The 13,066-nt window shown below is 39.2% G+C and overlaps 1 protein-coding gene across 1 annotated transcript in view; it reads right to left on the bottom strand.

The window, feature by feature from the left end:
• Window positions 1-11,605, bottom strand: part of camk1a (calcium/calmodulin-dependent protein kinase Ia) — a 41,536-nt gene extending 29,931 nt beyond the window's left edge. Inside the window, exons 1-2 of the mRNA XM_036151690.1 lie at window positions 11,386-11,605; window positions 8,496-8,614 (exon numbers count right to left, since the gene is read on the bottom strand). Coding sequence (XP_036007583.1) covers window positions 8,496-8,581 — 86 coding nt within the window. The 5' untranslated portion in view covers window positions 8,582-8,614; window positions 11,386-11,605. The remainder of the gene's footprint in view (window positions 1-8,495; window positions 8,615-11,385) is intronic.
• Between the last annotated feature and the right edge of the window lie 1,461 nt (window positions 11,606-13,066).

Here is a 13,066-nt window from a genome sequence, read left to right as displayed (position 1 = left end):
CTGGCGAAGTCAGGTTAGGAGCAATTTGCCATTTAGAAGACTCAGTTGTGGTCAATCTTCACCTTACTGGTTGATGTCATTTTGAGATGTTGCTTCAGTATGTCCACATAATGTTCCTCCCTCATGATGCATCTGTCCGTTCTGCAGCAAACACCCATCCAACAAGATGCTGCCACCATCGTACGTCACAGTTTGGATTATATTCTCAGGCTTGCAACATTCCTCTTTTTTTCTTCCAAATTCATGGTCATTTGGGACAGACTATTAAATTTCCCTTTTGTCAGACTCCAGAGCACGTCTCCGAATATATCTTTGAAAAGATATTTGAGTCTGAAGTCATTTGGAAAGTGAAGTCAATCTTTTTATGAAGCTTTTGGTGCAGTGGATTTATAAATATTAGTAGAATTGTTTGAACGTGGTACCTTCAGGCCTCCGGAAATCGTGCCCAAGGATGAATCAAACATTTGTAGGATCCACTATATCTTGGCTAATTACTTTTGATTATCCCATGATGTCACACAAGGAAACACTGTTTGAGGTGCTGCCTTAAAATATATGAACAGATGACCCCAGTTAAGGCCACAAGCCAAAATACGTTGCTCAATCAAGATTTTAGAAAACTGCTCGTGTTTTAGACGCTTACAAGAGAACTGTTATTGTTTCCGTATGAAATATTCTGAGATGGATGTAAAGCTTGAAAGCTTTAATCTGATTTCATCCAAGAACACCGCAGCACTGGTATGATCACAGTAACGCAAATCTCAATATACAAGGTGCCATAAACTTGTCAGATTTTCTTTTGAAATGCTATCACTGCTCATTTGTAGATTTTTATGATAGCAAAAAAAAAAAAAAAAAAAATAGACACATATACACATTTGTATCATTGTAAGACCGGGAGGGTTCATTGCCATGTTTAACTCCACCTACACAATAAAGTCTGGACTCAATTTAAAACATAAAACACTTTAAAATCTATTTTCTTTTATCTTTCTAACGAACAGTATATTTCTGGAAAAAAAAAAACATATCAAAGCTGTTCTGTGACATTTTTATTCATGGTCACATAAACAGTCGATCTGACAGATGCATCAACTATGAGTCTTGAGACCAGTGAGTCATGTAAAACATTTTTTTTTTTATGTAACAGGGAGTTATTAAAGTGAGGGCCAGAAATTGCCACTAGCTTTAAATTAGTTTCTGTTGTGCCATGGTGTAACTGCATTATTTAAATATTTAAATAATCGAGGCTTGACTGTAGCACAAACCTCCCCATTTATCTATTTTTATGTCTATCAGGCGTTACTGTACGAAGTGCACATTAAGTCTTCGCAAAATCTCATTAGTTGAGAGCAGCAGCTACAGTAGCTTCCTCTCCTCCTTCGCGTTTCTCTCTCCCAAATCCGCCGAGAGCCCACCCCTACTATGTCTCCAAGGAGAAATGAGCAAGTGGATGGTTAATTACACAGTGTCTAATGGCAACAGAAGAAACGTGTGTGTATGTGTGAACACATCCATGAACAACCGGCTTCCTGATTTAGTGTCAGGCTTTTTGACTCTCGCAAGGATTTCGGAGAATGATGCTGGTAAATATACCCAGTTTGGTTTACTCAGCAACACAAACAAAGTTACTATATTTATTATCCAATGTGTATTGTTTTTTTTTTTATTTATAATCTAGCTTGCAACTAAATATTAATTTACCTAGAAACAGTATAAATTTGTGCTCCGAGCAACCTTTCATTTCAAAGAAAGATTCATTTTCTTTCCAAAAGAAATGTTCACCTATGGATTTTGTTTTTAAATCTTGTTTAATTACCCCTGGAAATCAAAACTTAATCAAAATGTACCCAAGGAAAAAAGTTAAGAAACCCTAAACCCTAAAAGCTAGTCTTATCCCCTTTTGCTGAAATAACTTCAGAGAAATGCATGTTGTAACCATCTGTCAGGGTCTGCCGTCAGTCTGAGGAACGTTTTTTCCACTCCTCACTTGCCGCTCTGAGATGTCTCTTGTACGTACGTCCCGTTTAAAGTCACCTCGCAGCATCTCACTAAGAGCAAGATCTGGGCTTTGACTCAACCCTGGACTTTCCATTTCTTATATTTTCTTAACTACCAGCCAGTTTTTGTTGGATTTGCTGGTGTGTTTGGAGTCATTGTCATGCTGCCAGGTCCAGATCTGTTTTGCCTTTTTGACCAATGGTCTCACTTATTCCTCGTGTACTCCGCATGACGGACGGACGGACGGACAGACACCATCGGCCCCATGGCCATCGGCACACCATGAACACATGCAGCACAGCATGAGTCCCTGTCTGACACACACTCACACTCACACACACCCACAACCAGGCACACACAACTTGGTGAAGACGCTGTAATCCCAGCTGCCTATATGGGCAAATATTGATTCACACATTCTCAATTTGCTATGACTGTCACACAGTGTTCGAGGTACGATTGCAGAGCTGCTGAACTGTTTGTGTGTCTTCGAGAGTTCCCCGGTGGGTGCTTTACTTATATTAAATTGACACTAACACATAAGGTGACAATTACTGTGTCAATTGTTTTGGCTAAATGAGTATGCTTTTAACTTTGGTTCTATGGCCCGTCTTAAAGCATCAGAATGATCAGCAGGTACAACGTTATTTGTTTTCAATCCAATAGCTCATGAGATATTGGAGCCAAATCACTGAAATGGAGTCCAACCACAATTTGTCCACATCAAAACCCCTGACTGTGAGTAAAAGGTGGACACGCTCATTGATATTACCTTCTGTAAAATTCAGTATAAAGCATTTGTATTTGGGTCTTTAGCCAGCATATTCACAGGGTCCTTTGTTTTTCCTTCAATAGTTGATAAGGACATTTTTCATCAAAATATCTTCCTCAATGGCACCAAAAACCAGTTTTCTTCCTAAATGGCATGACTTGTAGACATTCCCATGTTGTTTATATTTGCGTATTGGTTTGAAATGATAAACGTGGCACTTCTGCGAGTTAGGGAGTTTGTCTTTCAAACCCAGGACCTTCTTGATTCAAAGCAACATTGCTGCCACTGTGCGACCCTCTGTTATTTGTCTGTGATGGAGCTGTGGTCTCTGTGATTTTGAATGAATTAGAAACTGAAATATGAAATTAAATTCCTTTAAAGATTTACCATTTTTATTTATTATAAGTAAAACCATGTCAGAACCTGGGGTATGTGGTTTTGCCATTACTAAATTTTAGAGCCTAGTTAAGACCAAATCATTTCTAGATTAAAACACTATAGCTACCAGGCGATTGACTTTCTTTTTAGCATCACTCAAACAGACAAAAATGGAAACGAGGTTTGAAAATAGCGAGAACTCCGCTTGAAATTAACATCTGCATGATTTAAACTTTGACATCAATGCCTGTTGGCGAGAGTCTGCTGTGGGTACCTGACGACAACGCATTGACGGTGATAAAACACACAGGTGACAGATATTTTGAGTCAAACCACAAGTAGAGGAAGGAAATAGTACAACAAAGTACAAAGACAAGTGCATGTGTAACTTGGCAAGGCTCTAACAGCTTATACAAAGGGGGATTGAAAAGCATAAAGTGGTCTTAAGTTAATAAAGTTTCCAGTCAATACTGACAATCATCTAGCACCTACTGAATTATTTATCCATCCATCAATTGTCTATACTCTATGCTTATCCTTGCAAGGTAGGAGGGGTGCCTATCTCCAGTGATCGGTGGAGTACACCCTGGACAGGTTGCCAGTCCATCAGAGTCTACTAAAAACTTTACATCTTATCTCCAACTCTTTTTGGAAATTTCCCTCTCCTAACAATTGTCCAATTTGTCCTCTAACTCCTCTTAAATCATGAATTGCCAAAGCCTCTTACCTCCGCAGACAAACCAACAAGCACAAGTGCTTTCCAGCAAGCGTTCAGAAGTACACAGGCACAGAGTTGAAGCTCTTACTGGTTATCCACCTGAAGAGTTCAGGTAGCTCTTAAAACCGACCCGTTCCGTAATTTACACCTCTGTACCTTTTTAAAAAAGGCTGTGAAATGAAACCCGGTGTCTGAAAACATGGTCCCTGCACTCGTACCACACTTTTACTCCGAATATTTACATCCAACAATAAACATCTAACGTTACAACCAAAAGGAAAAGTTAATTTAATTCAGAACACAGTCGTATTCCTTTGTTTCTCTAATTTACGAATATGTCTGTACGACATAAATGTTTTATTTTAAAAGGAAAAATAACATTTAAAGGATGAATCTAGATGAAAACACTTAACAGTCCCTCCAGGAAGTTGGAATGTTTTTTTTTGTGATTGTTGCGACCTAAAATCATTTTAAGCTTTATTTTTGCATTGCATGATCTTACAAGAAAGTTGAAATTGCAGTGCCTTCTTGAAATAGCATCTTAAAAAAAGTCACTGTGCCTGATGAAATGTGTGTATATATAAAAAGTTACTTTTATGTAGGGAAGAAGAAAGCGAGTGAGTTGTGCGAGTTTTTGGGGGAAGATGGAGGATAGTACTCCCCCACCACTCCGCCACCCATTTCTTGCGACTGGGATGGTATGAAGGAAATTTATTTTGTAGTTAATTCTTAAAGCTACAGTTGCACTTCATAAACATTAGCTGCAATGCTAATGCTAAGGTTGTGTTCATTCTACCTGCGAGCATCTCCACTCTACCCACCCCTCCACACAGTTTGCCACCGTTCGTGAATTAGTTTGGGCTTTGAACCAGTTGACAACTGATCGCAGTTCTAGTATTTTGGTGAGGTTTGTTCTGGCCTCGAGAAAGTTTTGGGGGGAGAAAAAAATCTGGGAACGACACCCATTGTTTTTTTTCCCATAATAATCATCACCGTAATAGTATGATGATGTTGTGGGCCCTACTGTAGCCCTTGATCCCAATCATTTTAAATGTAACTTTAACAAAAACAACAACAAAGTCGAGAGGCATGCTAAAGCAGATGCTACTGAACTTACTGGCACTAAAACTGCAAACCCCTTTGGACACCTTTACACGCTGTGTTACTGCAATAAACAATGAGTAATGCAAAAATATTTTAGCGCCACCACGGTGGGTGTTGTGTTAACATTTCTTTCAGATCATTCGCAGCTTGCAGGCTTTGATGCTCTAAACTTCTTTCTCTGTTTTTGATGTGTTATAGCGCCACATACAGGCCTTGGTTTGTTAGAGAGAGCATTATTTGGGTAGTTTTCTGGGTTTTTGAATGGATGATAAAAATGTTAGAAAATATGCTGATTCAACAAGAACTATTCCGAAAAGAAAATTAGAAAAGAAAAAGGACAAGGGCTTAAAAATATTTCTTTTCAATAGTTCAAAAACAGTCACAATTTTTATATAAATGGTTTTAAGATTTGTGATGTGCTAAAGAACTGCATACTATGAACATTTTTTTTTAAAGAATTTACAAAACATTTCTGTCTGCTGACAGGTCCAACCTTTAATTTTTGTCTTTGTGTTTATTCTGTTTAAATATGATAAATGCTCTGACATTATAGGGATATCATCCCTATACAGATGATAAAATTCCCCAGATTTATTTATCAAAAGTTATCTCTCTTTCTGAAACACAAATTGTACAACATTAACTGGTCCTGCATGAAATTTGATCAAGAATAAAGCACAGTGATTTTATTCATTGGTGAACAATTTACTGATCATATTTCCTGCAACAGGCCAAACCTTTGGAGAAAGAAGTCATCAAAGCAAGAAAAGCATTTAATTGCTTGACACCTTAAATGGTTACTTGGCTTCTTCTTGGGGTGATTCAATTCAATCTAACGCTAAAACAAATCGCTGATGTTTGAGTTATTGTATGAAGGCAGTAACTAAGCAATGGAAATATGTAACATACAGGTCCACCTTTTCACATCTACATCTCACAGACTAAGGCTGAATATTTGAGCAGGACAGATTATCTTCGTTGAATTGGAGCTTCCATCATTTCAGTTTGAACAAACCATAATGTTAACAACTGTTCACTAGGATAACAAAAGAAAAGTGGAAAAACTGCCTCTACACTGAGACGTAACTGAATAAAGTGGGTACCCCCCCCCCTCCCCATCTGCTAACCCTTCTATGAGGACAGTTTGTCCTAAACTGGATTTCAAACAGAGGTAGAACTGTGGGGATTAGCCGGATCTGAAAATAATATTTCAACATAAATCAATTAACTTTACACACTGAGTTCCTGGATAAAGCCCCTCTATAATCTTTTTTCTCTGAGCATAAGGAGCTTTCCATCAATGCATTTAATTCTGCCCTCTGCCAGGTCCAAACGCAGCGACAGGAGCGGAAAAAATATTTATGCAGCTTTTTCTAATCTTTTTTCCTATTTAAATAAGGAAACAGGGTATCCTGGCAATTCACTTATTCAACCCTTGTTATATAACCTCTGAATTCTAATTTAAATGACACTCATTACTTTAAAGTTTCCCTAAAAAAAAAATTTTTTTTGTTGAATCTTGGAACAAATGAACATAAATTATCCACTCTACAGCTTGTTAAAACGAATAGATAGATGACTGGAGTCTCGTTTGCTGTTCTCTTTCAGCATGGGAGACATCAGGCTCATTTGATCCACTGCTTTTTCCCTTTCCTGGACCTGGACCAGTGTTTTGCAGAAATTAATGTGTGATTCTGTCCAGCCTCTCCAGGGGAAGCAGGTGTGATTCCAAAATGAGATAAAAACGGTCTCACCACATATGGCGGCATCGTGTCATGACAGGTGGGCATGCGCTAGGGTCACCTGTACACAGATTGGGAGTGGGGAGTTGCTCCCTGGCCATCTGGACTCAGTCCCGTCCCTCTTGGGAAGCGAAAATCAAGAGTCTTTACTTTACTTTATGCCACTGATTTTTGATTAATACAGCAGTTCGTAAAAATTGGGAAGCTTAAATCGAGGCTTATTCTGAATTTCAGAAAAACTGACCAGGTGGCAAAAACATAATCTTGCCAGGGTCGGTGTAAGAGCAGTGGGAAGTAAAGTTCAGCAGCAGATTATGTGACTGAAATGTTGTTTTTTTTGCGGGTTAATTGCAGCAGTTTCATTAATGTCATCCATTGGTCTTTATTACTCTAAAGAGCTTCTGCGTCTATCTGTCACACTCAGCGAGGCCTTCTATACGAGATGGAGCACAAACACAAAATTACGGATTGCATCATGCAGCATGCTCCAAAATCTAACACGTTTACTTATTGTTTTATTTTATTATTTTTTTACTTCATAAATTGATACGCCACTGAAAACAGAGCCAAGTCTTATCGATGAATCTGAGCTTTGGCAGCAAGTCAGAATGCAAGAAAATTAAAAGCCGACTACTCTTTCCAAGGAACTAAAAATGTCTACATAGTGGAAAGATACAAAACGATTTTAAAAAGTAAATTGAGTTTTTGCAACAGCATGGCTAGGGCAGCAACAATCAACAAACACATGAACGAAGGTCCTTGGGCCAGGTGCAACCCAACGTGAAAAATACTCCGTATTTGGCCAAAAACTGACCCTGCACGTCACGCTGGACGTGGCGGGAACACATAGTGGCTCACATTGCGATGCATAGTCATGCTGAGGGGACGATTTTTTTCAGCAGGTACAGGAAAGCCGGTCAGAATTGATGGGGAGATGGAGGGAGCTAAATACAGGAGAATACTGGAAAAAAGCTTGTTAAAAGCTGCAAAAGACTAGGACTTTGAATCGTCTTGTTACTGAAAAGTGTTATATAAATAAACCTACCTCACCATACCTTACCAGCAGGACAGTGACCTTAAACATACAGCAGTGCAATGATTTAAATCAAAGTGTGTCTTTATGTGTTAAAGTCCAGGCATTAACCCAGATTCTTAGTTTAAACTACTTTCTTCACACTATTCAAACTATAAAAGTTAACCATTCATCGGGTAATAAAAACAGTTTTGTGTGAGGGGTGAGAGTGATGTGTGAGTTTATATGGGAAACAGCGGGGTCAGTTTTAGGCTGGAGCCTAGAGCAAGATGTTTGACCCGAAATCTCCAGAGTCCCGGCTCAAATCCTACAGCCCTGACAGCAAAGATTGACGGGATGAAAACATCCTCTTTGTCCCTTCATCTGTGTGTCTGTGTGCGAGTTGCATATACACTTATTTTGGTATCCAGCTATGAATATCATTTAGGATTAGTTTTGGAAATGCTTTGAGCGAATCTCTGCAGAGGCCTCTGCAGAAATGGTCCAATAAAGATAAATGATGCCAATGTCATATTTTCATAGCATTACTTTCTCCCTGGACAGCAGATACACTGGTTCACAGTCTGTTCATCTGCATCGTTGCGCCTTTCCATGCTGATGGATGGATGCATGTACGCTAGAACCGGTTCTTGAGCCCAATAAGCATATATTACACATTTAAACGGCTGAAATCAAAAGGTGCTTTTTTTGTCAGGGTGGTCATCCAGGTTAAGTATGAAAACTTAACTAAACAGTTATGTTACTTACGTTCCCAGCACTTCTTTGAAGTCATAATGTTCTTTGATGTCTGATGTCTTCTTCTTCCATCCATTTCCATCCTCTCCAAGAGGCATCCTACAACGCTGATCGGATTCGCCACACTAAAGCTAAAAGGGCAGAAAGAACAGGTTCGGATTGTTTACAGTGAGGTTTTAAATAGCCACGTGTACGAGCGGATCAATTTTACATCCAGAAGCTAGTGCTAAATGTAACCCGTAATCAACTCAAACTGAGTGGAGATTTCTCTCAAAGTTTTTATTTAAAGGTTTATTTGGAAAAAAAAAAGTGTATATTTTGTGCCCAATTATCGCAACTTCTTATGATTTTGCTTTTTCAAAGGACATAGTTTCGTATCTGTACACATTATTCCTCATGTTCAAGATCGTAACTCACTATACTTGTTTTAATTTCTATGTCTAAACATTAAAAATATGTTGGAAAAGTCTTTCAAGAAGAGAATAAAAATTATGGAGCATCGTATTTGTGCTCTGAAGTCGGATGTTGTGATTTCCCATTCAGAAACAGGGCAGGAACTCCCCCTGAAGCTTGAAATGGTAACTGGCAAAGTCTGCATCCAATGTGGCTGTGTCTTAACAGTGGCACACATGCGTCTTCTATTTATGGGCATGTTCCTTCAGTGCTTGCATGCTTCAAATGGGTCGAAAAATGTTGTTATTGGAGCATTGTATTAATAGTACTGTAGTTAGTACGACAACAGCTAGCAAATCCCCTTTCCCCAGAACGCGCTCAAATCAGGTGAGACGTCATTCTCTGAACCAGACTCTGACTTTAAAGACAAACTGAGTGCAACAAGAATTCTCCAATAACAATAGGAGCTCATACAATGAAGCTTTACACACTATTGCTATGTAATGCAAGAACAGGGATAGTTGTGTGCCACAGAGAAGTTAGACTATAAAAACAATTTTGTGACTTTTAGAAGGTTTCTTGGCAGAATGTTATGACAGAAACATATGCCTGTAAATCCTTTAACATTACCTTTTCACTCGTTTAACAGAACAACTTTCACAGCATCCTCTGACCTGACTCTTATCTGTGCTGTTTTTAGGTGTGGTAACCATATTTATATCTATTGCATACACCGATTTATATTTCCAAATCTACGAGACTCACGATTCTTGGATGAATGTTGCCAGGGTGGCCCTTCCTTATGGACCCTGCATATAAACTCATGCTTATCTTAATCTAAGGTTGACTTGATACCAAAAAAAAAAGCATTGCAACGCTTTTTGTGATTTAACAAATAAAGAGGCTTACATTCCGCCGCTACTTTTCTCAGATCCTCTGCTTCACTGGTCCGAAAGCTCATCTGATATCTTGTGCAAACCAAACAAATGAACACAGGTCCACTTCAAAACATCATTGGTTCACTTAAAAGTGATCCTTTTTGCGTGGTTTGCTTACAGTGAGAAACCAAACGGACTATCTAGCAAACCAGAGGGAGAAAGGGATTCCCTTGCCTGTGACGGGTGATACAATTAGCTTTGTCTGCTTTTTGAAAAGCGCAGAAAGAGAGTGAACCAAACGAACTGAAGGTGTGACATTATTCGCCCCTTCCCCAGCCAGACTAAATTATTTCTACAAATTTTATAAATCGCATTCTCTATAATAAAGAATGTACAGTTAGGGTGTGATTTTGTGTCAAAAGTGTCAAATACAGTCAAGATTTCTTATTAAAAAAAAGAAACAAGAAGCTACAAATGAGATTGCAACTTGCTGTTAGTCAACTGTAAGATATGGCTACATTTTCTTATGGTGTTTACACTGTGCACGACACAAGAGGGTCCTCACCCCCTACTGAAGGAATGTAAAAATAAATAATAGAAAACTTGGTGCAACTACAGTGTTTTTTTTAATGTGTTTTTTTTTTTTGTGCAGCTTGTGCAACTGTTTAACTGTGTATTTGGTTTAGGGCACATAATTTAAACATTTGGTTAATAACCATATAATGCTTTCTTTGAAGATGTATGTGTAAAACAAACACTGGCTCATTATCTGTCTTATTTTTTTATTTGACACTGTGCCTGTGGGAAAAACCCACTAAAGGTTAACAAACATGAAGACCAGCGCTAGTAAAAAAAAAAAAAAAAAAAAAAAAAAACGCGCACAGTGCTCAATTAGTGACGCCTCAAAGTGGCACACAATAACTGCAGATCTTTCTGCTGACAGCCCCGCTTTCATCAATAAATAGCAACTAATAATAGCTTCTAAAGTATAGGGCAATGGAGGAGCAGGCAGGCTCGCACGAAAGGGACCGTATACCGTCGCAAAAACAAACGCATGGTCAGTAGAGGCGGGCACAAGCTGGAGGACCTGTGCTATATTTAACATCTAAAGCTTCAAACAGTTCCCCTGGCCTGAGGGAGGAGAAAAAAAAACATTATATAAAAACATGAGGGAAAAATGAGATACGGGAGACTTGCATTCCAGGAGCTCTCATCAAGTGGAAACGGAATTCCTCTGAGTAACATTTACCAACCTGTTCTGCATTAGGGCTGCAGGGCGTGAATGACATGCAAGTAAAGGGAGTTTGCGTGCAATGAACTGAAGCCATTGGCTGGTGCCATACCCAATACTTAAATATGTCTGTTTTTCTTTCTTTCTTTTTTTTTAGGATGGTGATCATGAAATCCATTCTCGTTATGTGGAAAGAATAGGCGGCGTGGGAGTGCAGCCTGCATATACTGCAGCGCTCAAGGGTATGGCAGTCAAATGTAAGCATCTTTAGGTTAAATCGGGATGCTGCGGGCACGGAGGCGCACCAAATGATGCGCTTAAAAAAAAGAAGAAAGAAACAAAAAACAAAAGTATACACGATAGTGCATTTGATTAAAGCTGCAGCTGGAAAGGAACGTACCTAAATGGCGATCTGTGGCTGTGCGGTGCCCTGCTTTCCTCTGGGAGAGATGTGGTTGCTGAGCTTATGCGCAGCGCTGGATGCGCTCAGACTTTTCTCCTGACGTCAAGAAATCCAGACGTCTGCGGACGTAGTGTACCATGAAAATCACTAACTGTTCTCTCAACAACACGGATCTGCAAAATTTAGCTTCTGGTCGTCGAGCCACCCCTCTCTTAAAATGGGAGGTGCTTTTTTTTTTTTTTTTTTTTTTTCTTCGACAGCAAAGTGCTGGGTAGGTTCTACAGTTTTAGGGGCATTTCAAAAACAGGCACAGCGTGTCACTGATTCATCCATCAAACAGCAACGAGCACCAGCTGCTTCTCAGCAGAGAAAGTTTTATAGTCTTTCTTTTTGCAGAACAAAAATGTTCTAGAATAAATCCGGAAACAACATAATAATCCGTTATTAAACATAATTTAAACCCCAATCACAAGGTAACGCCTCTGCCTGTTTTTTAACAGCTTCTAATACTCCCACTCATTTGTCTGGGCACACGGTCAAAGATAACGTTGGTTAAAGGGTGTGGACAGCCAAAGCGTGTGTTTGAAGAAGCCAGTGAATGGATAAATAAAACGATGAATCATAAAAAATAATAATTAGTGGGTTAACAAATGTATTTTTATAAAGAGGACTAAAGTATAAAGAAGAAAAACCAAGAAAAAAAAAGGGGATTGATAAATTCTTCAATAAATGACTGGCCACTTTACTGCTACTATAGTTATTTTGAGTCGTGTTGTTTTATTATTGTCACGTTTTGTTGCAAATTTAGTTTTACACACATTTGTCAATGTGTGTTGGGGTCTTTTAACAGCTTGAAAGTAAAAGTCCTGGACAAATAAACAATCAAAAACAATCCAAAGCTCAGAAATTTTAATCGCAAAATCCTCAAAAAATACAAAAAGCTTTAGACTAGGTATAAGAGTGACTTGCACCACTGCTGGCTACTGTCTAGAATCCTTTTAGATAAATAGGATTATTATTGCAGCAACATAATATTACACTGTCTATTCAATGTGGGGGGACAAGAAGCAAAGAACAAATGTTTGCTTGTAAGGTAGGTTCAGAAGGACTCTTTAAAAAAAAGGTTATAGTCCCAGCCTGTTTTTGTGTGTGTGTGTGTGTGTGTGTGTGTGTGTGTGTGTGTGTGTGTGTGTGTGTGTGTGTGTGTGTGTGTGTGTGTGTGTGTGTGTGTGTGTGTGGAGGTTACTATTTCTCTTCTGGTTGCTGCTCCAGCTGTCTGTTAGGTTAATGGGTCTCTCTAAATTGGCCTTAAGGATGAGTGTGAGTTTGCATGGTTGTCCTCTGCTCTGTGCTGCCCTTTTCCCCTTCAAGGGGTGTGTGCTCTCCCCACTGCCCATCTCCCTTTGCACCAAGGATTGCATCTCAGGGGACCCATCTGTCAGAGTCCTGATGTTTGCTGATCACACAACGGTCATCGGCCTCATCTGGGATAGTGATGAGTCGGCCTTCAGATGGGAGGTGGAGCAGCTGACTTTCTGGTGCAGCCAGAACAACCTGGAGCTTAACACACTCAAAAATGTGGAGATAATCATGGACTTCCCGAAAGAGCTCCCTCAGTCTGCCCCCCAGCCAAGAAACATCACTGCAGATCCATTTCACCCTGGTCATGTTCCAACTT

Source organism: Fundulus heteroclitus, chromosome 20 (genome assembly GCF_011125445.2).
Source record: "Fundulus heteroclitus isolate FHET01 chromosome 20, MU-UCD_Fhet_4.1, whole genome shotgun sequence".
NCBI classification, from domain to species: domain Eukaryota; kingdom Metazoa; phylum Chordata; class Actinopteri; order Cyprinodontiformes; family Fundulidae; genus Fundulus; species Fundulus heteroclitus.
This window is presented reverse-complemented; position numbering and strand designations above follow the sequence as displayed.